Source organism: Sminthopsis crassicaudata, chromosome 6, assembly GCF_048593235.1.
Source record: "Sminthopsis crassicaudata isolate SCR6 chromosome 6, ASM4859323v1, whole genome shotgun sequence".
Classification (NCBI taxonomy): domain Eukaryota; kingdom Metazoa; phylum Chordata; class Mammalia; order Dasyuromorphia; family Dasyuridae; genus Sminthopsis; species Sminthopsis crassicaudata.
The window spans coordinates 211,512,381-211,539,443 of record NC_133622.1 but is presented as its reverse complement, the minus strand read 5'-3'; the positions used below and the strand labels follow the sequence as shown (position 1 = coordinate 211,539,443).

Sequence of the window (27,063 nt, the reverse complement as noted above, 5' to 3'; positions counted from 1 at the left end):
TAAGGATGTGATTTACTTTTCTTCCTCATGAACATGAAATGATCCCATTGTTCGTACAGCATCGTAGGAAACAACTCATTATTAATGAGCTAATTAAGTTGTAACAAGAAATAGAAATGTGACAAACTGGCAGCTGAAGCATAGAGAAACAATCTCAATGAGACTCCCATACTGGGAGGCAAGAGATGGTTCTGCTGAGGGGTCTTCAAAATGCCATTGCTCCTATGGACAGATAGAACAAACTACTCCCACTAAAATCCATCAGGTTTCTTTGAAAAGATAAAGACAGACGGTCATGGGGTCCTGGTCCATTCTGCCTCCTCCACAAGGGCTCCCTCATCCACTGTAACCCACAGGGATATCTTCTTCTCTAACTCACATTGTACATAGTATCCGTGTCACTTACCCCATTTAATCATAAGCTGCTTTATATTCATGAGAAATCATAGACTCTTAGAGCTGGGAGCAACTTTGTTACTTAACTGTTTTAAATGTGTGTGTTTTGTCTCCTCTGGCTAGATTACTTGCAAGCTCCCCATCTCACTCTACTTTTGGTTCCCTATCAGCACCTAATTATAGTGCTATGCATATCCCTAAAATTCAATAAAGAAACATTGGTGGGGGGAGGAAGAGAAGGAGTCAAGCTGGGATGGTGAAGTAGCAGGGAAAAAAATGCAGTGAACTCTCCCTCCAAACTCCTCCAAAGAGAGCAAGAAAGCAGCAGACTGGATCACGATTGGGAAATCCAAAAAGAAAATCACAGGGAAACACTTTTTTCTGGCCATATCAACGTCGGGAAACAGAAATCTGTGGGCACTGGGGACAGAGTCTGACCAGGAGTCAGCATGGAGTATCCCAGTGCTCCTAGACTGTATGCAAGGGAATGAATGCAGGCTAGGATGTGATCATTCTATAGCTTTGTCACTTACTATCCAGTTCCAGATCACAGATCTCTAGTAGAATGAGGAAAAGAATAGCACCAGAGATAGCATTCTAGCATGAAAATCTAGAGTAAAACCCAACTGTAAGAAGGAAAGAGCAAGGAAGAAGTGTAGAGGCAAGCAGCAACAATATGTCTCAAATGTGAGGAGGTCCATTTCTAGAGGAAATGATAATGATAGAATACTGAACAACTTAAAGCAAAACAGGTTTAAATTTAAATCCACGGCTGGCCTCAATTTACTCATCTATATAGTGGGTATAATGGTATCACACAATGATTGCAAGGTTCATATCGCAAAGCACTTTGCAAACTTTGAAATGCTCTATGAATGTTAATCATAATTATTGCAGAGCACCACCAGCTACAGCCTTGTCTTATTACTCCAGTATATCTCTAACCTGATTGATACAAGTAGTCTCTCCACTAGTACAGATTGTTCTCTCCTCATTGCAACATGAAATAAGCAGAAACAGATGAAAAATATGCCTCATGACTATAATCATGTAAATGAAAAGCTGCGCATGAAGACTTTATAATTATTTTAGATAATAAATAATGAGGAATATATCCCATATCTTGGTCAACAGACAGAGGCTCATAAGAGATAAACTGTCAGACATGATCATTGTAATAGCAGTTTTTCCTTGTTACATCTTGGGGTTCAGTTGGAGGAGTGAGGAAGCTTGTTGAAGGCATTAATAAAACACTTTTAATGAATTAAAATAAGGGCTCATTGGGAAGATACACACACACACACACACACACACACACACACACACACACACACATCTTTAAAAAAAATCTGTGCTTACTTTCAGCAAGCCATGCTTTTGGTTGCGCTGCCCAAGCCATAAGTTACTTCCTGGGGGGAGGTTGGTTTCCGGAGGGTCTATCACTCGCTCATAAATCCTGTAGATGGAAATATCAGAGTTACTATAAAGACAGCCATAGCCCAAAGGAGAAAAGTAAGCATTGCCTCCAAGCTCAGATACATTTAAACAGTGGTTGTTAGACTAGGGGCATGGGGGGGGTGGATAGATGCTATTCGCTTGGAGCTCTTCAGGCACTAGGGCAAATAGAAAGATACATTAGAAAAGGCAAGTGGAATTTGCAATATCTTTAGTTCTTGAAAGATTATCCAGGTTTTCTTGTTTTCTCCTTGCCTTCATCTTGTTGTTTAATTTTTTGTCACTTTATTGTCCACTAGAGACAATCCTAAGTGCTAAATACTAATAATCCATAAGCAACTGAGGCAGAACCAAAGGAGAAGCTGATGAGTCTCATTAGAATACTAATATACCGTCCAATGAGCTAAGTGTTTTCTCTGACAGAAACATAACAAATAACAGATGGAATGGAGGTAGGGGAATATTCTACATAGGACCACAGGGCCTTGAAACCACATCTGAGGGAGCAACATCAACAATTACTTTTAGATCCTTCAGTAACTCTTAGCATCAGATTTGTCCAGTGAGTCAACTCCCATCCTGGTTATTTATGTATCACTGGGAATTCTTATAGCTTGCCTCAGCTGGCCTTCTATGTTTGGTAATCTTTCCACATTATATTTATTGACCTTCTATCTTGTGCTACATAATGACTGCTTCGAACATATTCTTCAATGAAGAATACTTAACCCACTTCACGAAGACTGAGGCAGCTTGATGACAGATGCTTCCATTACCTTTCTTCTTGAAAACTCTCAGCAACATCTCCCATTCTCTTGACTCAGAAAAATGGTTATTCATCGTCTAACTCAGGCAGTCTCTCTACCTATATCCTTGACCCTTATCCTTCTTGCATTCCCCAGAATTTTCTCTCAGCAATCATCCTCACTTCTTTTAATTTCATCAATCTTAGACTGTGGGGACTGAGTGTGGATCACAAAAAAATAGTATCTTCACTCCTTTTGTTGTTGTTTGCTTGTATTTTGTTTTCTCATTTTTTTTCCACTTTTGATTTGCTTTTTCTAGTGCAAATGGTAAATGTGGAAATATGTTTAGATGAATTACACCTGTTTAACATATATTGGATTATTTGCTGTTTAGGGGAGGGGATAGAGAGAAGGGAAGGAAAAAATTAGAACACAAGATTTTGCAAGGATTAATGTTGGAAATTATCCATGCATATGGTTTGAAAATAAACAGCCTTAATAAAAATGTCTTCAATCTTTCATTTTCCATCAGCTATTTCATCTCTGCCTATAAAAAAGTTCAGATCTCCCAAAACCTTAAAAAAATCTTCACTTGACCCTTCCAACTTACTAACTCATCTAGTAAATGTCTCATTCCTCTTCCTTGTAGAAACTTCTTGAAAAAAAAAATCTTACCTTTGATATTAGCCCTCTCACACTCTTCATGTACTCACTTCTGTCCAATCACTCTATCAAAATGTCTCTTTCCAACTTAGATGTAATGGAGAATTCAAGATCTCAGTGAAAAGAAACTTTGCAGCTAAGAAATGCATGAAGAAACTTCTCCTGGAGGTCTCAGCAATATCTTACATTGTTAAACCCCCTCAGTTTTCATGGAACTTTCATTTCCTCGGCTTCAGTATGCCATATGCTTCTGGATTTCAAAATTCTTAAGCCTCTATATCTTCTCCCCAATCTCCTTGTTCAGTTTTTAAGGCAATCTCATTGTATCTCTGCTCTTTAGTGCAGTGCCTGACACATAACATACTCTCAATAAATGTTTGCTGATTCGATTATTTATTTATTTATTCAATGACTTCAATTATCATCTCTGTGAAAATGATTCTGAAATCTATTATCTCCAGCTTTAACCTCTATCCTGAGCCCCAAACTCAACAAATGTCTAGGTTGCAATCCTTCTCAATTTAAATAGTCATTGATATCCCAAATTCAACATGGGCCAAATCAAACTCATCTTTTCATTATTATTGTCATTCATTTTAATGTCGTTAAATTTCATTCAACAAGCATTTAATCCTTGCAGGCACTAAAGATGCCAGGATTCAAACAACACAATCTTGCCTTGCCCCCAAGGACCCTGGATTGTACTGAATAGTTATAGTTAACGTGAAAGTAAATACTGAGGATGACTTCAATGAAGGGAAGGGAAGGAAAGATCAAGTAGAAGAAAGTAGTGAATTTAACACAGAGGTAAGATAAATACTACATAGCTAAGCTTTAACCTTAATGGATTCTTCCAAATCTTTCTATTCTTTCCTCCAACTATGCTATTATTCACACAGTCCCCTATCCTTCCTTCTGATATACTGAGCTCCTTTCCCTCACACTGAACTTTTCTAGATTACTCATCATTCCAAGGAAATGCTTCATTCTGCAAGATCACATTAGCCCTGAAACTTCCCACTCAACAATATCCACTGTTCTAGGGCCCCTCTTATTGGAAGGTATAGATGAGAGCTACTTCCCAAACCACCTTTTAAAGAAGGCATCCAGGCCAACATCTCAATTTCCCAGCTAGCTGCACTCACTTGGACTTCTCTTTGGGTTCTGCATGTATCTTCCCTCTTCCCTACCTTTCCAGCTTTATGTGTCACCTTCCCACATTAGATCTAGTGGACAAGGACTGCCTTTTTCATATTTTTATCTTCCATACTTAGTATAGTTCCTGGCACATAGAAGATGCTTAATAAATGTTTATTGGCTGATTTTAATGCTCAATTCAGATACCTCCTACTCCAAAAATTTTTACCCGAAGCTCCTACTTAGCAACAGCCTTCTTCCCCACTCAGGCTTCAAAAAGTGCTTGATTACACCTCATCTACACACTTATCAGGTATTAGAGATATTTAGACAGCCTCATTAAGTGAGGAATGTTATCTAAACTGTCTAGTTCATTAGTACCCAGAATAATACCCTACACACAGTGACCCAGAATAATACCCTGCACGCGGTGACTGAGATAATCAAGTTTAACCCCTTATTTACTTTTTAAAATTTTTTATTAATTTTTATAATTATAACATTTTCTTTGACAGTACATATTCATAGGTAATTTTTTTTACAACATTATCCCTTGTATTCCCTTCTGTTCCAAATTTTACCCCTCCTTCCCTCCACCCCCTCCCCTAGATGGCAGGCAATCCCATACATATTAAATATCTTATAGCATATCCTAGGTACAATATATATATATATATATATATATAGATAGATATATATATATATATCTATCTATATATATATATATATATATATATATATATTTACATGTGCAGAACTGAATTTTGTTGTTGTTGTTGCAAAGGAAGGATTGTATTCGGAAACTAAAAATAATCTGTAACCCCTTATTTACTAAGGAAACAGACCTAGAGAAGTGGATAATGTTTGTTGAATGGAATTACATTCATATTCACAGAGTGCAAAGATTCTTTATTATAGGAGATTGTTCTCTGGAAGGTAGAGACAGCAAAGGAAATTTAAATAATTTGTAAAAAAAACAAAATATCTAAATGAAATTGTTTTTAAATATTCACAAAGCACTTTGCAATTATAAAGTGTTTTCATCAAAATTACTTCATTTGATAATCCCACATAACCTACAAAGTAGTTTATGTGAATTTTATTCTCCCCATCTTATACACAAACTGCTACTGCTAAGTGATATCCCCAAATTTATGATGCTAGTAGTTTGTAGAGCTAAAATTAAAGTCCAGACTTTCCAATTGCACATCTAGTGCCCTCTAACCTCTGGTTAGGTAGCATCCCTCTATCTTGTATCTGGCAGGAGTTTCTTTTCTTCAATATTTTTTTCTCCTTTACCCAAGTTGTTGATTCATTTTTCATGATTTTCTTGCATTACTATTATTTTTCCTCTACCTTTCTTATTTTCAACATCCTTTTTGAGTTCTTCTATGGCATGAAACCAATTCATATTTTTCTTGGAGGTTTTGAATGTAGGCACTTTGACTTTGTTATATTTGTTCTCTGTGTGTGTTTTGATCTTCTTTGTCACAATAGTAATTTTATATGGTCAGAATTTTCTTCTGTTGTATGCTCATTTTTCCAGCTTTTTACTTGACTTTTTACTCTTGTTAAAGCAGGGCTCTGCTTTCAGGGTGGATGGTGCAATTACACGTACATTTCCTTTAACTTTAACTTGAGACTTGCCTGTCTCATGTTTCAGAGGTTTTGTGCATCTGTTTTCAAAGATATTTCTAGGGACCTATACATTTTCAGATTTTCCAAGATAGTATGATATAAGGAGAGATGCACTTATTCTCCTGGCTTATATTCTGGGTTTTAAGCAACCACAAGCCCTCTTTTCTGCCTTGGAACTATAAGATGGCTCCCCACTCCATTAGTGTAGCCAACTATGTTTACTTTACTATTATATCATAATTATGATATCATATTTTAGCAAATATGAAAATAAAACAAGAACTTCAAGCCAAAATTATTTCTTCCCCTTAGTTGCTTTTATAAAATATTGGGAAAGAGAAGAGGAAGAGTTTATGGGTTCCCTTGTAGATATCAACTTCATCCACTGTCCCTAAACATTTTTGTGAATCAACTAAAGAAGAAACTCTTTTCACACAAGGATTGAGCAGACAGACATGCTATTTTCTAGGTGGAGAGAGATAACTAAAAGTCTCACCAATTACATATGATGTGGAAGAAAAACTAGCTCATGGAAAGAGTAGTCTATTCTTCATCTCATTCTTGGGGGAAAAAAGTAAAAATTAAAATACTGAAGAATCCCCTTATAGTGCCAAAGATGGTGAATAGTTGTTGAATTACTATGGTTGAGACACAACACTGAGATTTATATCTTTTCTCTGTGTGTGTTGTTTTATTAATCACCAATAATCAATTGTTCCATAACAATATCAGCAAGATATTCAGGTGACAAAGTTTTAAATGTCAGATTCATTATTTATTAATTATATTATATTTTAAAATTTAAAAAGACAAGCTTAATTTTTTTAATATTCTTCCTTCTCAAATATTCAGGCTATATATCTTTTCTGTAATGTCAGTCTTCTGGAAGGATATTTTTTTTTATTTCAAAAAGAGAGTACTTACCCACTTGGTACAAATACACTAGAGGCCATTTTTAAAAGAAAAAAAGTTGTCCATGTTATCAAAAAGCTTTCATTCTACTATTATAGCTGTGTCTGGCTACCAAAAAAACAACTTAAAATACAAACCTATTTTACACTAAAAACTGCTTTTTTTCTCAAGCCATCTTTAAAAACATTTCCTTCTGTCATCACACAAAAAATTGACTTTTAGTTTAAAAGTTTATGGGCTTTCTGGAAATAGAAACTCCATCCATTCATTCTTTCATTCAGTCTTGCACCCAATAAATCTTGATTAAGCATGTATTTTGCAGAATACTATTAAGAGACAAAGTTTAGCTAAGACATAGTTCTTGGTCTTTTAATATTTATATTCTAGCAGGATAATGATCATCAAAGGTTCCATATAAGCCCCAAATAAAATAGGTATCAAGTACTAGAAATTCAGCTACAGGTACAGTCAAGATTAGTAGCCATTGCATAGAACCCCTAGTGGCTTATCAGTCTGTTTTCAGTGGTGAACATGTTGATACAAATCACCAACATTTTCTGCTTAACCAAGAGACACGATTTGCTGCTGCTTTTTAAATTCACTGCTTATTACAATTTCCCTGTTTTTGTGTATGCTGGTAGGTGTACCCCAATTTGTAAGAATCAATTGTCTTTTTATTCTCAAGAGTCTGAATTTGTCTTTAAAAGTCTCCTCTTTCTCTTTCATACCCTGGAAGCTAGAAGAAGACAGGACAGAATCTATATATGTCACTTTTAAAAGTAATACCTGGATTACAGTTTGAATTTTTTTACCTCAAAATCATAATGGACACCAATTAGCATTGTAGGTATAAAGTATGGAAGCATTAGCTAATATCAGTTCTGCGATACTCATGAATTGACAGATGTGATTCTTTAAGAAATAGAAAAATGTACATCAGCCCCAAAGAACCAAAAAAAAAAAAAAAAGAATATTCATTCAGAAAGGAAAAACTGTCATTTAGTAAAGTTCTGCTCTTGGCTTGTTTAGTTTATCTAGGTCAATCACTCTGCATGGAATGACATTTTGTCTTTATTCTAGTTTCCACTATATCAGCTTCCATATAATGATCTAATTTATACTTCTGGCTTTCACCTTTTACTGTCCTCTCAGACACCATGACTCAACTCATTCTGATTCTAAGACTAAAACTCATGTCTATTATTTTGCATCTCTCTCTTGTTAAATCTAGTGCCCATCCTCTCCGTTGCTAGGCAATGCCCAGCTTGCCCATGCACTTTGGTTCCAATTGTAGACCATGGCCTGATTCAGATTTTCTGAGCCAAATGTGATAGAATCTTCAACTGACAATATGTTGCATAAAAATCTTCTACTATAAATGGGTAACAGGCAAGCTCATGGTTAAAGATTTATAAGGAAAGTAGCAAGACAAAAAGAAAAATAAAGAGCAATGGATAGGAGTCTCGTTGGTTTAGTTTTCAGCTCAATGCAAGAAAAAAAAATGCCATAAAATTAAAGATTTCCAAAAGAGAATTGCAGGAGTATAGCTCTAAAGCTAGAAGGGATATTGGAAGTCATCTAGACCAATTTCATTATTTCTACAAGTGAGAAAACAGAATCAGAGAGGTTATGTGACTCTCCTAACCAAAGTCATAAAAAGTAAGCAACAAAACCAGCATCTGAATCCATATCCATGCCTCCAACACCAACATTTTGTCCACTTGAGAGGTCACTTCACTAGAAATCTTCAGTCAAAGGTTTGACTTTGTAGGCTATCTTATATAGAAGATTCCTGCACAGGTATGGATCAGAATAGAGAGTACCTAAGGTCCCTTCCAGCTCTGAAGCTCTAAGATTCTGTAACATTTCAGATGAGAAATTAAATAACCAAATTTACCCCACTATATTCCATAGTCAATCTTAAGAAAACCTAATTCTGAGTATTTATAATATGTAATCACATGGCTAGTAACTGTCCCTTCTCCCCTCTACTCAATTACTTCCAAACCCAAGACCTCTCCCCCATTACCATGATAACCCAGATAAAGCACAATAATCAACAAATATTCCTCCTACATTTGTCCCTATGGAAAAATGGAGGTATTCTTATTAAAGAATGATGACAAAAGAATATGTGGGAGGTTCATAACATGAAAACATTTTTTTTCAGAATAATGGGAAAAGTAGTTGGCGATTTAAAACTGGTGAGATCAAGAAGATTCCTTCAGGTGCACACATTGTTTAATTACATTATTCAGTACAATTAAAATTATGTTAATCTCTCATATTTCTAAAGGCATCCCAATACAATGAATTTATTTTAGAGTCATTTAGAACTTCCTTCTGAAATAAAATTAAAGTTTGTCTTGATGTTGATATATTCCACCTACAAAAACAATAAAACAAGGTGATATCCTATTAAGCTACGCCAGGGGAATTGTGGGAATTTTGCACACATTAATAGCTCTCAACATTTTAAAGTATAACTACCTCACTTTGAATATAACACCATGCAAAATTAAACACCTAGCACAATGCAAAACTATTCAAAAGACAAGAACAAGACAAAGGCAAAGGATCATGCTCTCTGTGAAAACTATTCACTGAATTACCAGATCACATTAAGAATCTCCTTCAAGATACATATATATATATATATATATATATATATATGTGTATATATATATATATAAGCTATCTTTATTCATGACTGCAGTGAAGATAGTCCTCTCTGTTGAGTGTCTCATCTGCTTAAAAGGTTAGTCATTAGTCTATGAAGAACTTGATTTTCTATAAGCAGATAAAGTCCCCAAGGCTGATCACAAAATAAAGCAGCAGTTCAACAATACTACTTAGGAAGGAATATTGGATTTTTATTTGCCTGGATGAGTAAAGGCCTCTGAAAGACTCCTTGGGACCTATACCAATTATATAAAGGAATGAATTTCCTTAAAGCATGGGGATCGACACATATTAGGTTACAGCTCAATAAGGCAATATGAACACCAAAAGAGAAGCTAAATTAAAAAGGGTATCTTGGATTTTTGCTGGCAAGTGAAAAACAGACTTTTCTCTCAGAAGAAAGAAGGCAAAATGACCTTCCTGCTGGGTACTTTATTTGTCCTCTAAGGTCACTTGGGCAGCTAGTGGCACTGCAGATAGGGTTCTGGGCCTCCTAGATTCATCTTCCTGAGTTCAAATCTGGTCTTAGATACGTCCTAGCTATGTGACCATGAGCAAGTCACTTAACTCTCACTGCTCCAGTTTTCTCCTCTGGAAAACGAGCCGGAGAAGGTAATGGCAAACCATTCCAGTATTTTTGCCAAGAAAGCCCAAAAAGGGGTCATGAAGAGTTGGACAGAAGTGAAAAACAGCTTAACAATGACAGTAAGGGTCATTTAAATTTTAGAAGTATATATCTAGAAGCTTTTTCAAGGAAGAGAAAGGGTTGGTATCATTAATTTACCCCCTCCCAACTCTGAACAAAAGCCCTATTATTTCAATGAGACAGTAGAATAGAAGTTCTTTGAGATCAGGGGTTATTTCATTCTTTGTATTTGTATCTTCAAATCTAGCACAATGGATGGAAAATAATAGACAGCTGGTAACAAGAGTGGATAATGCTAGAAAAAAAAAAAAAGGAAGTGCTAGAAATCAAACCTGATGCACATCTTTCCTAGGTATATGAACCTGGAAATTATTTAAATTCTTTTAAGCCTCAATTTCCTATTTTTAAGTGAATGGTTTCATTTATATTATAAATAATAATAATAAAAATAAAAATAACTAGCATTTATATAATGCTTTAAAGTTTGCAAAGCTTCTTATTGATACTAACTCATTTAATCCTCACAACAATCTTGAGAGGTAAGTACTATTATTACTCTCATTGGAAGGAAACTGAGGCTAAGTAACTTGCTCAGAATCACTCAGATTGCAAGTATCTGATGCTGACTCCATGCCCAGCACTCCAGCTACAATGATTGACATGATACCTCCCTTCTCTAAACTTTTCTTAATAGCTCTTTTTTTTAGACATACATATTTATACAATTATCTTGCTGCCCAAGAAGAATCAGATCAAAAAGGAAAAAGTAATGAGGAAAAAATAAAATCCAAGCAAACAACAAAAGAAATGAAAAGGCCTCAATTTCCTTATCTGTAAAATGGGAATAATAAAAGTACTTACTTTGCAGAGTCATTATGAGGATCAAATAAGATAATATGTAAAAATGCTTTGCAAATCTTTAATTGGTACATAAATGTTAGCTGTTATTAATAATGCAAATAATTGTTGAGTAGTTGATTGAAATATTTGCCTTATCTGTAAAGGAATGAAAATGGGAAGTTATTTGAGTTCCACTAAAAACTAGTATCATATATACATATTTTTTTAAACTAATACTGATGTCAACTTGTCTTTCTATAGTTTTTTTAGAGCCTACAGAATAGATTATAGGATCTGGAGTTGGAAGAGATTAGTCTTTGAGATAAGCTTTCATTTTATAAAGGAGGAAAGTGGAGCCCAGGGAAATGAAAAGACATGAACAAACTTGATAAATTAGTTACACAGGTAAGAGGTAGCAAAGCTGGAACAGGAAACTGGACTTCCAACAAGTGATCTTTCCACAAAATATCTAATAAATAGCTCTCTCTTTTTTCTCTGCCTTTCTTTCTATATCTGCCTGTCTCTGTGTCTCTATCTTTTTTGCTTGCTCTCTCACTCTCTTTTGTGCTCCCTCTCTTTCTGTCTCTCCCCCTCCTTCCCTTTTTTTTGTCCTTTCTCCCTCCCTTCTTTAAATCGTTGAATCTTATCTTTTGCCATTTGGATAAGGTTCCATTCTTCTACTAGCCCCCTCTTGATGCTACAACATCTATAGTAATTTTGGACATCCATTCTCTCCATGTCCCTCCAGCCTTACTCTCCTTCCAGTTATTCATATTCTGGATCTATTTAGAATACAGCAACCTCCTTCCTTTCCATATAATTTTGATGGATTTTGTTCAAAAGATAAGTGAAAAAACAACTCTGAATGCTTACAATTTACGTAGTATTTTAGAGTTTGTCATATGCTTTACATGTATTATCATATTTGATCTTCATAATAACCTTGAGGTAAATGATATTAGACTCTGAGACTATCTATTGCCTCTTTTGTATCCTCGGTACTTAGCACTGTGCCTGGAACATAATAAGTGCTTCATAAAAGGTTACTTACTAATTGAGTCTTAGAAAATTAAGAAACTTACCCAGAGTCACACAGCTAGCAAGTGATCCAAGCATTTGGATTGGAATTCAGGTCTTCCTGATTTCAAGCAAACCATTTCATTCATTATGTCATCTATAATTGATCACTTTGGGCTAAAAATCAATGTCATGATACTTATTCCCTTGCTTGCATAACTAATATATATAAGAATAAATGATATAAGTAATAAATATTAAAATATTTGTTCTGAAAAAGAAGTGGTTTGGTCAAGGGGCAAGAGAAGAGAAAACAGATTAGGAATCTAGGAGCTAGAATATTCCTAAGAAATTGTTGCATAACCTAGAACAGAAACTCTTAATATTGTTATTTTCAGGGACCTCTTTGGAAATCTGGTGAAACCTGGGGAGCTATTCTCTGAAATGTTCTTTAAATGCAGAAAATAAAATACAGAAGATTACAAAGGAAACCAATTAAATTTAAAAGGAGTTATGAAAATGTCAAAAAATCAAGTCCATGGACCTCTGATAAAGAATCTTTTATTCATCTGAGTGCAAATCAAAGCATAACTGTTTAACTTTATTTTTCTTGCTGTTTTGCAACAGGGACAGAAATATATTTCATAAGATTTCCCATGTATAACTGATAGCATACAGCTTGTCTTTTCAATGGATAGGGGAAGGGCTGGAGGGAAAGAGAACATTTGAAGTTCGAGATTTTTTTAATTAATAAATAATCTCCCACCCACTCCCCCCAAAAAGAATTCTTATTCAGAAGATCAATGCATAGACTCTTTCGAAAACTTATGGGAGAATGTGGATAAGAATCCTCTAGGATGAAAAAAAAATGTGGATGAGATAATGTATTTTTGAAATAGAAGCAATATGACTGCCATTGGTAACTGCATGACTAAAGTCTCTAAATTAAATATCCTAATATGCATCTCTAATATTCCCCACCTAGAACCGTGATAGGAGTTCTATAAGAAAAAACTCAGAAGTAGCTTACTCCCCATGTGTTTAACAAACCTGGATCATACCAACAACAAAAAGAAGCTAATCAGGGAGCAGCATTGTAAAGTCGACTGCCAGCATTTAAGAATTGAATTTGAGGTCAATCCCACACATATAGAACAGTGAACAATAAAGCAAAGCTCAGCAGGTATCCAAACTATAGCTCAGCAGTAGGTCACAGAGTAAATAATGATAGCATTGTGAGACAGAGAAACAAAGACAAAGAGAGATGGAGGAAAGAGAGAGACAGAGAAAGGCAGGGGGAGGCAGATAAAAATGGAGAGACAGAGATCAAGAGAGACAGAGATCAAGACAGATACAGAGAGAGACAGAGACAGAGAGAGAGACAGAGACAGAGAGACAGAGAAAGGCAGGGGAAGGCAGATAAAAATGGAGAGACAGAGATCAAGAGAGACAGAGATCAAGACAGATATATATATAGAGAGAGAGAGACAGAGAGACAGAGAGACAGAGAGAGAGACAGAGAGAGAGACAGATAGAGGCAGGGGAAGGCAGATAAAAATGGAGAGACAGAGATCAAGACAAAGAGAGAGAAAGAGAGAGAGAGAGAGAGAGAGAGAGAGAGAGACAGAGAGAGACAGAGAGAGAGAGAGAGACAGAGAGAGAGACAGAGAGAGAGAGAGACAGAGAGAGAGAGAGAGACAGACAGACAGACAGAGAGAGAGACAGAGAGACAGAGAAAGGCAGGGGAAGGCAGATAAAAATGGAGAGACAGAGATCAAGAGAGACAGAGATCAAGACAGATACAGAGAGAGAGAGAGAGAGAGAGAGAGACAGAGAGAGAGAGACAGAGAGAGAGAGAGACAGAGAGAGGCAGGGGAAGGCAGATAAAAATGGAGAGACAGAGATCAAGAGAGACAGAGATCAAGACAAATAGAGAGAGAGACAGACAGACAGACAGACAGAGAGACAGAAAGATACAGAGACAGAGAGAGAGAGAGAGAGAGAGAGAGAGAGAGAGAGAGAGAGAGAGAGACAGAGACAGAGACAGAGACAGAGACAGAGACAGAGACAGAGACAGAGAGAGAGAGAGAGGAATGAGGGAGGAAAACAGAATTGGGATCTCAGTGAGGGAAAGTCTTTGCTGTCTTAAATGAGAAGCAGTTTGTGAATGAATGAAATACTCAACTCTACTATCATGATTCTCTGCCAGAATTGCTAACAGGAATAGTCTTCTCAAACAAAATCAAGCCCAGGACAAAACCTGTGATCTACTTCTTTTCCTTGGAAAACCCTTGTACTTCTCTACCTCTCTCTCTATCTCTCTCTCTTTCATTCTCTCTATCTCTCTTTCTCTTTCTCTCTCTCTTTCTTTCTTTCTCTCTCTCTTTTTCTTCTCTCTCTCTTTTTCTTTCTATTTCTCTCTCTTTCTCTCTATCTCTCTTTTTCTCTATTTCTTTCTTTCTCTCTTTCTGTCTTTCTTTCTCTGTGTATGTATGTGTGTCTCTCTCTGTGTGTGTCTGTCTCTGTCTCTGTCTCTCTCGCTTTCGCTCTCTCTCTGTCTCTTTCTCTGTCTCTCTGTCTCTGTCTCTCTCTTTCTTTCTCTTTCTCTATTTCTTTCTTTCTCTGTGTATGTGTGTGTGTGTGTCTCTGTGTCTCTGTGTGTGTGTGTCTGTCTCTCTCTCTCTCTCTCTCTCTCTCTCTCTCTCTCTCTGTCTCTCTCTCTCTCTCTCTCTCTCTCTCTCTCTCTCTCTCTCTCTCTCTCTCTCTCTCTCTCTCATTTCCTTTCTAAACTATTAGGTTTCCCTCTCTCTTTCTCCTTTTCCTTCCCCTAAGCTGGGTCTCCTGCAGCACCAAAGGTTCATTCCCTTTGTTGTACCATCATGTCCTTTGACCAAAGCCAGCACAAGCCTTCCCCCTTCAGTCCTCACTGCCTCCTCCTTTTCAGGAAGTGCTCTGTAGCTTTCTGAAGAGCATCATTGAGCTCTCCTGAGAGCAGCTTCCTCACAGACTGGACTGCACAATCCATGCTATGTGTAGACATTGAAAGCAATGAGGAACAACAAAAATGGAAAACTGTCAAATAAGAAGAAACTGCTGGAGGAAAATGATCGTCAAAAATGGCAACAGCTTGAGAGCCCCTTCCAAACAAGAGAATCAGGGATGAGAACCAATATGTTATTCTAAGTTTCCAATTCTTGCTCTTAACAACATAATATTGTGTCCAAGAGAAGATTTTAAAGTTTGGTCCTTCACAACACTCCCCTCCTTGTCTGAGCTTCCAGAAGAAACCTTGTCCTAATCTTGTCACTCAGCTAGTTAAAGCTTGGTTTCCAGTCAGAGAAAAGTAAAAGTAACTTGTGAAGGAGGGAAAATTTAAAAATCATGGTTCCCCCTTAAGATTTGTAGATTTCATCCTAAGCAGCCATTTTGCATATACTACTCATATACTAAGAGCATAGTAAATATTTATGGAATTGTAGTAAGCTATAAAGTTATTATATTAGTTTTATATGTGTATATATATATTATATAATATATTAAAGCTATAAGGAAGTATTTTTTAAAAGTACATATGATCTACTAAAATATTTGACATTCTTATAAAACGATCATATGGTTTAATTTTCAGGAGGAAATAGATATAGAAAGGATTGATAGTCCAAAAAAAGGGTTTCCAATGATTTTGTCTAATCAAATTATTGCATATGAATGTAATGAAATATTATTGCATTGTAAGAAATGACAAATAAGAGGTATTGAGAAACACATAAATATATATGAATAGACACAGAATGAAAAAAGGAAAATTAAGAAAAAAAAACATATACAATGATTTGAGCAAAAACATTGGAGTCTTAGAATATTATCAGTTGGCAAACTTTGGAAGATTTACCTAGGATCACAGATATTCTAATAGACTTTTGCAGGAAGACAGAAAATCCTGGATCTATACTGTTTACAGGCATAAAAACTCAATTTGTCCTGGATTTTCGGATAAGAGGAATAGGGATTCAAGAATGAGGCACAACCTGCTAAGTACGCAGACCAGAAGTAAGAGAAGGGTTATTTGGGCACACGTGGGCTAGAGCTGAGAGCCAGTCAAGCAAGTAGTTTTTGCAAGGGTGGTATTTAGGGAGATTGAAGTCCAGGCAAACAGCGTTTCTATTCTCTTTTCTTGTATTTTTTTCTGGAAGGTATGACTGGAAAATTTCTACCAAGATTTCTCTTAATTCCTTTCATCAGAAACTGTACTTAGACCAGGAGTGTAGTGAATGATTGAGCAACTCTAACTGCAAAATCCATTGCAGGAGTTTTTAAATTGTTTAAGGTGTATTTGTGTGATTTTGTTATTTAATATTGCCAATAAATTAGATGGCTACTAACAGTAATTTTATCTAAGCCTATAAGTTCATGGTTTAAGTTTAAAAAAAAAAAAAAAAAGGAAGCTCGCCCCATAGAAAGATTTCCGTGATTTTACTAAGGATGGGAGATGAATCAATTAGAGAAAGGGTTTCTACAATACAGGTAATTTCTGAGAATATTTCAAATCATACTTATTGAATGGTCTTTAAACTTGAAGAGAAAAAAATTAATAAGAAGATAAGCCAATAAGAGAGGAGTGGGGTTTAGTATGATTATGCCTGAATGATGCTTCCTCTTTCTCCTCTTCTCTCGTTCTCACGCTTTTTTATTTTCTTCCACTTTAATACTCTTCTACATTCTCTCATGCTGTGTGTGTGTGTCTCTCTCCCCTACATTCTCTCTCTGTCTCTCTCTGTGTGAGTGAGTGTCTCTCTCTCCATCTCTCTTACATACATACGTGTGGATGCACGCATGTACACAGACACACTAAAGAGGCATAATAATGTTAAAAGCCAGGTGATAAAAGATTAAATCCAGTGACTAATTTTTGCCCTTGACAGAAGATGATGATACATACTGATTTCCTTCCTCTCTGTAAAGAGGCGGAATAGTATGATTGTGGAGTGCTTGAAATACTATCTTGTGATAATTGGTAATTGTCAATCAGTTTTGAAAGAACTATTGTTCTTTGTTACATTGGGAAGTTCTATATGTGAATGAGAGAAGAGGATATCAAAAAAATAACTGTTATAAAAATAAATGTTTTTTTTTTAAAGAAAGCTAAAGGTGAATTTCCAGTTGGCAAAAGCAATGACCAGATATTAGAACTGCCTTGATTTCTGTCTTGATTTTGCAGTTAAACTGAACAGATCATTATATTCTTTTTTTCTGCTCAGTGGAAAACACAGCATGCCTAAAGTCTTTATCTTTTACGAACTTGCTCTTTCATTTTAATTTTTCTTTTGCTTCATTAAAAATTTTAAGTCCCCTTTGCAAGTTTTTCTACAGTATCCTGCCTAGTCAGACCATATTTGAGATACTATGCTCAATTCTGGAGCATACATTTTAAAATGGCATGGATAATATGAAGACTATCCAGAAGAAGGAAACTAGGGTGACAAAAGTCCTCAAACTTATGTCATCATTCTCAGTTGATAGAAATTCTCCCCAATCTTAATCCCTTCCCTCTGAAACTATCTCCTATTGATTTTCTATTTTCAAGTTCATACATAATTGTTTGATTGTTTTCTCCCCATATATGTGAGCTCAGTGAGAGCAAGGATGGTTTTGGTCTTTCTTTGTATCTCTGGTACTTAGCATGGTGTCCGGCATACAGTAAGTATTTAATAGACGTATGTTAACTTGATGTGAAAAAGAGAAAGTTCAGGGCAACGCAATAACCCTCTTCAAATATTTGAAGGATTATTATATGGAAAATGGAATGTGTTTGTTAAGATTGGATGTAAAAAAAAATTTCTACAAATATAGTTATCCAAAAGTAAAAGAGACTATGTTAGAGGTGATGGTCTTCCCATCACTGGAGATCTTTAAGCAAGGATTGGATGGATGATTACATATATATTTATATATATATATATATGTCTGTGTGTGTGATGTAATACATATGTGTTATATAAATATATATTATATATGTAATTCATATGTATTGTGTATTATATACAATACATATGTATTATATATATATTTTTTCATATATATATATATATAATGTACATATATATATGTATTCTTCATATAGGTTCCAACTACATAAGACTCCATCACTGAAATTTGAGTTAACAAGTACCTTCTTCAGTAGCAGTAGCAAGAGTAATAACTGATGTTACTTTTATATTTTTTTCTGAAGCTATAGTTTCATCCACATCCAGCTATCTTCTTGATTTTAAGACCAACTTTTTATTTCTCCCCAACACTCGGCCTCTCAACTGACTTTACATCTAATATTTATACAGCACTTTAAATTTTACAAATCCCTTTCTATAAAATTTTCCTGTGAGGTAGGTACTAAAATTACCACTATTTTACAGAAGCAGAAACTGAGGTTCAATGAGGCTACATGACTTAGAGCTAATAAAGATCAGAAACAGGATCTGAATTGATGTGTTTCCAACTCCTATCTAGCACCTAATCCACTTTAGCAAAACACCTCTTATTCAAGCAAATGTCTCAGCATGAATAGGATGCTAATCACACATCCTTTCCAGGAGGTTTTTTAAGCTGTACACCTATGTAGCTGGTATTGTGTTGAGAAGAGGAAGAAGGAAATTTAAAAAGATATAGGCTGCTGCTCCTCACAAGGCACTTATAATCTCATTTTTCCACCAATATAATACTAAATTCCAGGACAAAAGGTCGCAGCATGACTGCCTAAGAATACTTTTCAAGGGGCTGTTACTAGAACTAGTAGAATAACTTGTAAATAATAACCACATTGTAAAGACATATAACTTTGTGAGGCTTAAAAACTATGTTCAATAATAACCAACCATGAATACAGAGTACCCATAATGACTGATCATTCTTCTTATCTTTTGACAGAGACATGATACTTAAAGTATACAATGAAATATAGATATATACATACATACATATATGTATATGAGTGTGTGTGGACATGGTCAATGAGGGAATTTGTTTCACCTGACCCTGAATATTTGTTATGATGATTTTGTTTTCCTCTCTGTTTTTTTCAATGAGGAGGAGGAAAGAGAAAATAGATTTTGGTTCTTAAAAAAGTTAAATTACTTTCCAAATGTTACTACATAGTGCTTTCCCAGAAATTAAAAACAAAAAGGAAAAAGTTAGATGACCATTCTTTGGAAAGCACTTCTATTATACTTTTCCTAGCTTATTGTGTTTTGCCTCCCCGATAAAAATGTGTCAATACCAACAGTGTTGCTTTTTAATAGTGATTACAGAAAAGACAGCTGATGAAATATGACTTTAGTTTTGCAGCAACAGTCTTGAATTATTCAATGAGTCCGAGGCTTTTTCTTTGTGAAAGAAAAACAAAAAAGAACAATCTTGAGAGAAATTTTTTGATTTTTCATACCATCAGTTCTGTCATAGATAGGAATGCACAATCACTGAAGAAGAGCGAAGCAATTTAGATAACATTTCCAGTTCTAAAGGAAGACTTCTGTTATTAAATGTGGCAGCCCACAATAGTCACTGCCAACTGTTTAATCAAAAAGTTATTGTTCAGCACTAGGGGGTCGTAGGGAATAAGACAAAATGGGCCTTGCCAACAATGCCTTCAATTGCGGAAAATGTCTGATCGAGTTTAAAGCTCTTTTCAATCTCTTGTGTAATCATTTAACTCTGATGGCACGTGTTTGATAAAGCATTTCACAATGATAATAAGAAAATCATAGAGACAATTCAGCTGTTCTACTTCTTTCTTTAATTATCTCTTTTATCCTTGCCATACTCCTCTTGTTCAGGTAAGAGAATATAAATACAAAGGGAGGTATTCAAAATGATTTCTCAAAAACTCTACTGTTAATCATAGGTGTAAGGTAAGTGATATTTTTGTGCTAACTGGCAAAATACTTGACAAAAAATACTAAGGGGATTGGGAGACTAAATGAGGAATTTTGTCCCCAAACATGAAATTAAAGCAGTTTACAGTTTTGAGTAACCAGTTAGTCTTCAGTGGATATCCATCAGTTGCACAATAACTGAATAAATTATGGTATATAAATGTTATGAAATATTGTTGTTCTATAAGAAATGGATGATTTCAGAGAGGCCTGGAGAGACTTATATGAACTGATGTTAAATGAAGGGAGTAGAACCAGGAGAACATTGTACATGGCAACAACCAGATTATACAATGATCAATTCTGATAGATGTGGCTCTTTTCAACAATGAAATGGTTCAGTCCAATTCTAATAGATTTGTAATGGAGAGAGCCATCTACATCCAAAAAGAGGACTGTGGGTACTAAATGTGCATCACAGCATAGTATTTTCACCTTGTTGTGGTTGGTTGCCTGCATTTTGCTTTCTTTCTCATTTTTTCCCTTTTAGATCTAATTTTTCTTATGTAGCAAGATAAATGTGGAAGTATGTATAGAAGAATTGCACATGTTTAACACACATTGGATTACTTTCTGTTTAAGGGAGGGAGAAAAATTTGAAACACAAGGTTTTGCAAGGATAGATAATAAACTATTTTGTATATATTTCAAAAATAAAAGCTATTATTTTAAAAATAAATATTCTTGAAAAAAATCAGTTTCATAGAGCAGTAAGATCAGGACATTATAGTCTAGAGAAAATGGACATAATAGTGGGAAGATGGATATCTAGTCCAAGCTCTGCCTCTTTTCCCTTGTGATTTTCACCAATGCTTTTTCATGGGATTCTGTTCCTCCTGTCAAGTCAAATCAACAAGGGTTTTTTAAGGATTTCTTATGTGCCAACCAGCACTGAAGGTACATATGCAAAAAGAGGTAACTTGTACACAGGTAACATATAGAAAGGAGCCAATAAAAGAGAGCTGAAAATAGATGGAGGGAATATTTATAGGGGCCATGCTGGCAAAATCCAGACAATTGAAAGCAGTCAGAAGAATAATGAACGACAGCTGACTTAGGCCCTTTCTTGAAATCGGGATTCCCTCTCAGAACTCACCAGTGAGAGAAAGGGTTTGCAGGGGCAGAGCAAGAAGGCAGCCAAAGCATAGAAGGATGGCTGGGCTGCACCCTTCCTCAAAATGGAAGCTCCAGGAAACTCATTGTACAATAATACTTGCCACAGGAATATCATGAGAAATGACATCTCTATGAGTTGATTCATGTTAAAGTTTTCAATACTATATTAAATGCTATCCAAATGTAGTCAGTAATTAGTACAACTTCACTGGATGTATAGTCTCTCTGATGGGCATTCTCTCCCAAAGATGCTAACCATAACTCATCTACTCTCACCCCTAGGCAACTCCCATCCACACCCTCCCATAAATGTTCCAATCTATGTTCCCAGGACCTTCCACAAATTATCATAACACTGAGTGAATATAAACAGAGCACAAAAGTTGCCCATCACTTATCTCTGGCTCTTGCTATATAATCAGCCTATCTTTTTAAAAAATATGTCTCTTGGCTGACATTCTTAATGCCATTTATTCCTGATAATTGATTGTAATCGGAGGTAGACTGCTCATTTTCACCAAGAGTTTCTCTCATTGCCTTTTAGGTGATGGGACTTGATTAAATAATGAGCAAAGGGACATTTTAAGCACCTGAATTTTTAGTGTCTTATGAATAAGACAGAGAAGCAGAGTAGAATGATGGATAAAATCTGTCCCTAGGGAAAAAAAAGACAGGGGTTCAAATAGTCCCTATGATGCAAATAAAGATGGGTAAATCACTTGACTTCTCAGGCTTCCAGGAAATTCTCCAAGCCTAAAAGATGCAAAGTAAATGCCAAACTGCATTGGTAGAGGGAATTTCCTCTCTGAGAGTTCTATATAATTATAAAAGCAGAGATCCAATTTGCTAAATAAATAGATAAATATATACATAACACATAAGACAACTGATGATTGGGCTGTCACTTTTCATTCAGTCACATTAGCATACGTATAACATAGACATACCCTTAAAGAAGAAAACATGAAACAGAAAATCATTCATTATTTAATGTCCAGAAAAAGCTATTTGATGTTATTTTTGTTCTTCATCCTTCACTTTCAAAGAAAAACATAGACATGTCTTGATTTGTATGTGAAGTGGATTAAAGTGAAAAAGTTTCACTAAGTCATTATTTTCATGTTCTCTTCCAGTCATCAAAGTACAGTGGTAAGACCAAAGTCAGGATAACTGGTGGTGGTCAAGGATACAGTACATTACCTTGACATCTTTGATATCTGGAAAAGCTCAAAATATTCCATGCTGTTGTTTTGCCTGCCTTCACAGTCATTGGAACAAACTGTTCTTATCTGCCCGTTTCACCAAAAGAAGTCTTGGGGTAGATATTCCCCTACTTCATTAATGGGTGTGAGACTTGCCAATTACCCTAAACCCAGTTTATTCTGTATGATTGAGACCAATAGAAAGAAATGTATTTCCCTAGAATAGGGACTAAGAAATACCTGGTATTCTAAAATGTCAAGAAAGCCTGAGGGCCCCTCATGGATGCTGCTATCTGGAATAGCTTACCATGTGTTTAGGAGATTACAATGGATAATATAGCAAATTATTCCAAATTCATGTGTATTCTAAGGAAAATTTGCAAGTAAATGTTGGGTCCAAATACACTTTGGAATTTTATAACCTGCACTGTCCATAGAGTCAGGAACACAACTAAATTAGTCAGACAAACCTCGATGAATTGGTCCACAACAGAGTCATGCTTTCTGACTTCAGTTAAATCATCTTGGCAATATTGTTTTATTCAATTATAATACATTCTTGCATTCCCAATTGGGACTATTTAACAAACCCCCAATTTCAGCTTTACCAATAATCTCTTGTACCCTACTTTTTAAGACCACTGGAGATCTTGGTTTGAATTATACTTATAATTTTTGTGACCTTGGGTACTTTTTACTTATTTACATTTAATTATTTTGTGACCTCAGCTTTCATGCTTTGGGTGAGATGATCTGTTCTACCATTCTGTGATCTTGCTACCAAGATCCCCCAAATCAAGGACTAACTACCACACAATTCTTCAACTTCCCCCCAACCATCTTCTCTCTCCTGTGTCAGAAGTTAAGAAGGTCCTTGCCCTTGCCCAAAGTAAATACCTCAATGGTGTAAGAAGGTAGACATAGCTGTTAAATGGAGCCCTGTTTCTTTCCCTTCTGAAATAAACAGAGAGACGAAGTAAAAGCTATGCTCCAGAAATGTGGCAACTGTAGTGTGATGGAGGGAGAAAGACAGATCAAAGCAAAGAAGCAGGGAGTCAGAGAGCCATGCAGAGCTGAATATGTACGCTTCAAATGGGTTTGTTAAGAGACAAAGCAATGAACACAAGCAATCATTTGACAACGCCAGTCTAGAGACTGGAATACTAAGCTCTGAGTCTGCAACAAGCTAGCCCAAGAGGGACAAAAGCCGAGTACAAGTTATTCTATTTTGTGAAGTTACCTAATTTCTGATAAAGCAGTTTCGATTTTTGCTGTCTAGATATAATCCAATCAATGTTAACTGATTGTGATCTGTTTCCTTATTTATGAACCAGAATTGAAAAAGAGAAGACCAGTGAAGGGTTAGGAAAGGTACAGACATAAACAGAACCAAGGTTTTGAACAAAACAGAGGTTTCTGCCCTAGCTAAGGGCATGAGCCACATGTGGGAGAGTTTCTCATTTAAAAAATATTATTTTTAGAAATTTCTCCAAGAGAGGTAAAAGTGCACCAGGGTTTTCCTACCCTCTGGCTAAAGATGCCATCTTAGATAATAGCCATCACTAGAAGAAGGTTAGATGAATAAAAAATCAATACTTCAAGCAAGTACGCTTCCCCACTATCCTCTGGGATAGTTTGTCCCAAATAATAAGTTGTATGCAGGAGCTTTTTAAAGAAAATCAACCATTTCTCCAACTGCTCAAGGAGTAAGGAAAGATGGGAGTTATTCCTAAAGCAAAGCCTAAAGTAGTTGCTAAATAAGTAAATGGATGAATAAATATTTAAAACAAGAGTTCTGAACCTTTTTCCTTTGGCAATTTGAAGTCCATGGACTTCTCTATCAATTTGGTGAATTCTATTGACCACTCAGGATCAACTAGATGGCACAGTGGATAAAGTGTTAGACCGAAAGTCAGGAAGATTCATCTTCTTGAGTTCAAATCTGGGCTCAGACACTTACTAGCTATGTGACCCTGAGGAAGCCACTTGATCCTTTTGCCTCAGTTTCTTCATCTGTAAAACAGGCTGAAGAAGCAAAAGACAAATCATCCCCCAATCTTTGTTAAGAAAACCCCAAATGAAATCACAAAGAGTCAGACAAGACTGAAAAATAAATGAACATGGACTATACTGGCAGACTAGAGAAGCCTATGGACTCCTTTTCAAAATAATGTCTTTAAATGTGTAATGTAAAATGCTTAGGACTACAAGGGGAAATAATTATGGTGAAAAGAAGGGTGTGATTTTCCCCTTTTGCTCCTTAAAATTTATTCATAGACCCCCAATTAAGAATCTTTGATCTAGAAGATGAATATGGGAAGTAAAATATGAATTCAAACAATTACCAAGGAACAATATTCTTTCATTAGACGAGGAATTACCCAAGTTGAAATTTTCTCCCCCTCTCTCCTACCTCTCTTCCACCACTGTCCCCTTTCTCTTCCTAATCCCCCCTTTCCTCCTCTCTGTTTTTCTGTGTGTGTGTGTCTCTCTCTGTGTGTTTGTCTCTCTCTCTCTCTCTGTCTCTCTCTCTCTCTCTTTGTCTTTCTCTCTCTCATTCTCTCTGCTTTTCTCTCTGTCTCTCATTCTCTCTCTCTTTGTCTTTCTCTCATTCTCTCTGCTTTTCTCTCTGTGTCTCTCTCTCTCTTTATCTTTCTCTCTCATTCTCTCTGCTTTTCTCTCTGTCTCTCATTCTCTCTCTCTTTGTCTTTCTCTCTCTCTCTTTCTCTCTCTCTCTTTCTCTCTCTCTCTCTGTCTCACACATACACACACACAATATTGCCACAAAGATTTAAATATGCAAGTTTTTCTTTATGGGTTTATAACAAAGATCTAAAAGAACAAGGAGCTGATCAAATATTGGATCCAGAATAATTCACAACATTCATTGATTACTTTGCACTGTGGAAAAATTCTTTCATGTTTTCTTCTGAATTCCTAAAACATATATAGTAACAGCTGGTTTAGTGCTTGATTATATTCTGACTTTAATTACTTTCTAATTTTTCCTATGGGTCAAATTTTCTTTTTCTTACATGTCTCTACTCCTTACAGCATAGATAGACTAAGACAGATTATATGTGTAAATAGACTATTGATATAGAAAGTATTAAATAAATACTTATTAATTAAGCATTAAAAAGATTAAATTCTTGTCTAAGAATATTTAATATTCTCCTATGCTACAAAATAGTCAAGAGGACTTCTACTACATATAAAAACAAAGAAACTTGGAGATATTTCCAGAGTTCATACATTTTCTTCCATCCTGCAAAAATCATAGAGAAGTGGGTGTTCAGCAGAAAGCCTAGGTGAGCAAAATACATACATACAAAGATATACACACAGACATCAATTATCTCTAGTTGCCTGGGAAAGAGATGTCCCAAATAACAATTCGATTACATGTGGGAGGTATGCTCCTGTACTACCTGAGCGACCACCGTCGCAAACTGGATGATACTCCCCGTCACTAACATACTCTCAAAGGAGGAGGAAAGCTAGCAAGGTTGCATGGCAGACTGGCAGGTGAAATAATCTTATAAACAGATTCCAATATATTCCTACACTAAATCTTCTCCTGGAGTGCTAAGATTGCTTATACTTATACATCATGATTATCTTGTTGCACTTTTAAAAATTACAATTCTCTGCTGTGTTTTTTTGAAAAGCATGAGTAAGTCAAGTTCAAAATGTGAGCAGTAATAAGTTACTCTATAAATTTTAACATGATCCTCGTGGCATGATAGTCCTACTACCATTTTGGGAGTACCTTTCACAAAATCATTGCTCATGGCCTAAGGAAATTCTAGGAAAGCTTGCTCATCATATAGCAATAAAATATATACCCTTACTTTTCCTACAAAGTCTGAGGCTAATAATATTTTAAATATGGGAAAGTTTACAATAACACAACAAAAAGGTAGAAATGATATACTCAAACTCATAGATATTCCATTAAATTTCTGCTACCTACAGTAAACAACATATTCCTTTCACATTAGAGTAAAGTGCTACATAGGTTGGGATTAATCTACCCAATTAATTTATTTGATTTCAAAATGCAAGGTCTATTCTATAAGAAATGACCAGCAAGATGAAAACAGAAAGGCCTGGAGAGACTTACATGAACTGATGCTGAGTGAAATGAACAGAACCAGAAGATCATTATACACTTCCACAACAATACTACATGAGGATCAATTGCAATGGAAATAACTATCTTTGGCAATGAGAAGATCCAATTCAATTCCAATTGATGAACAGAACCAGCTACACCCAGAGAAGGAACACTGGGAAATGAATGTGGACTGTTGCAATTTTGTTTTTCTTTCCAAGTTATTTTTATCTTTCTAAACCTGATTTTTCTTGTACAAGAGAACTGTATAAATATGTACACATATATTGTATTTAAGATATACTTTAACATGTTTAACATGTATAAGACTGCCTGCCATCTAGGGGAGGGGGTGGAGGGAAGGAAGGGAAAAGTTTGAACAGAAGTGATTGCAAGGGACAATGTTGAAAAATTACTCATGGATAAGTTGTGTCAATAAAAAGCTATAATAAGAAATAATAATAATAAAAGGAGCAAGGTTTGGTTGTATTCTTCTATGCCTCACCATTAATTAGCTCTGACTCGTGCAATAGATCTCATTTTTGTTCCCCCTTACATGCCAATTATTCGT

General features: G+C 35.6%; 1 protein-coding gene across 3 annotated transcripts in view; it reads right to left on the bottom strand.

The window, feature by feature from the left end:
- NELL1 (neural EGFL like 1) overlaps positions 1-27,063 on the bottom strand; it is an 855,798-nt gene that overhangs the window by 695,137 nt on the left and 133,598 nt on the right. For all 3 annotated transcript variants that reach the window (XM_074274304.1, XM_074274305.1, XM_074274303.1), the window contains exon 5: positions 1,756-1,852. In XM_074274304.1, coding sequence (XP_074130405.1) covers positions 1,756-1,852 — 97 coding nt within the window. The remainder of the gene's footprint in view (positions 1-1,755; positions 1,853-27,063) is intronic.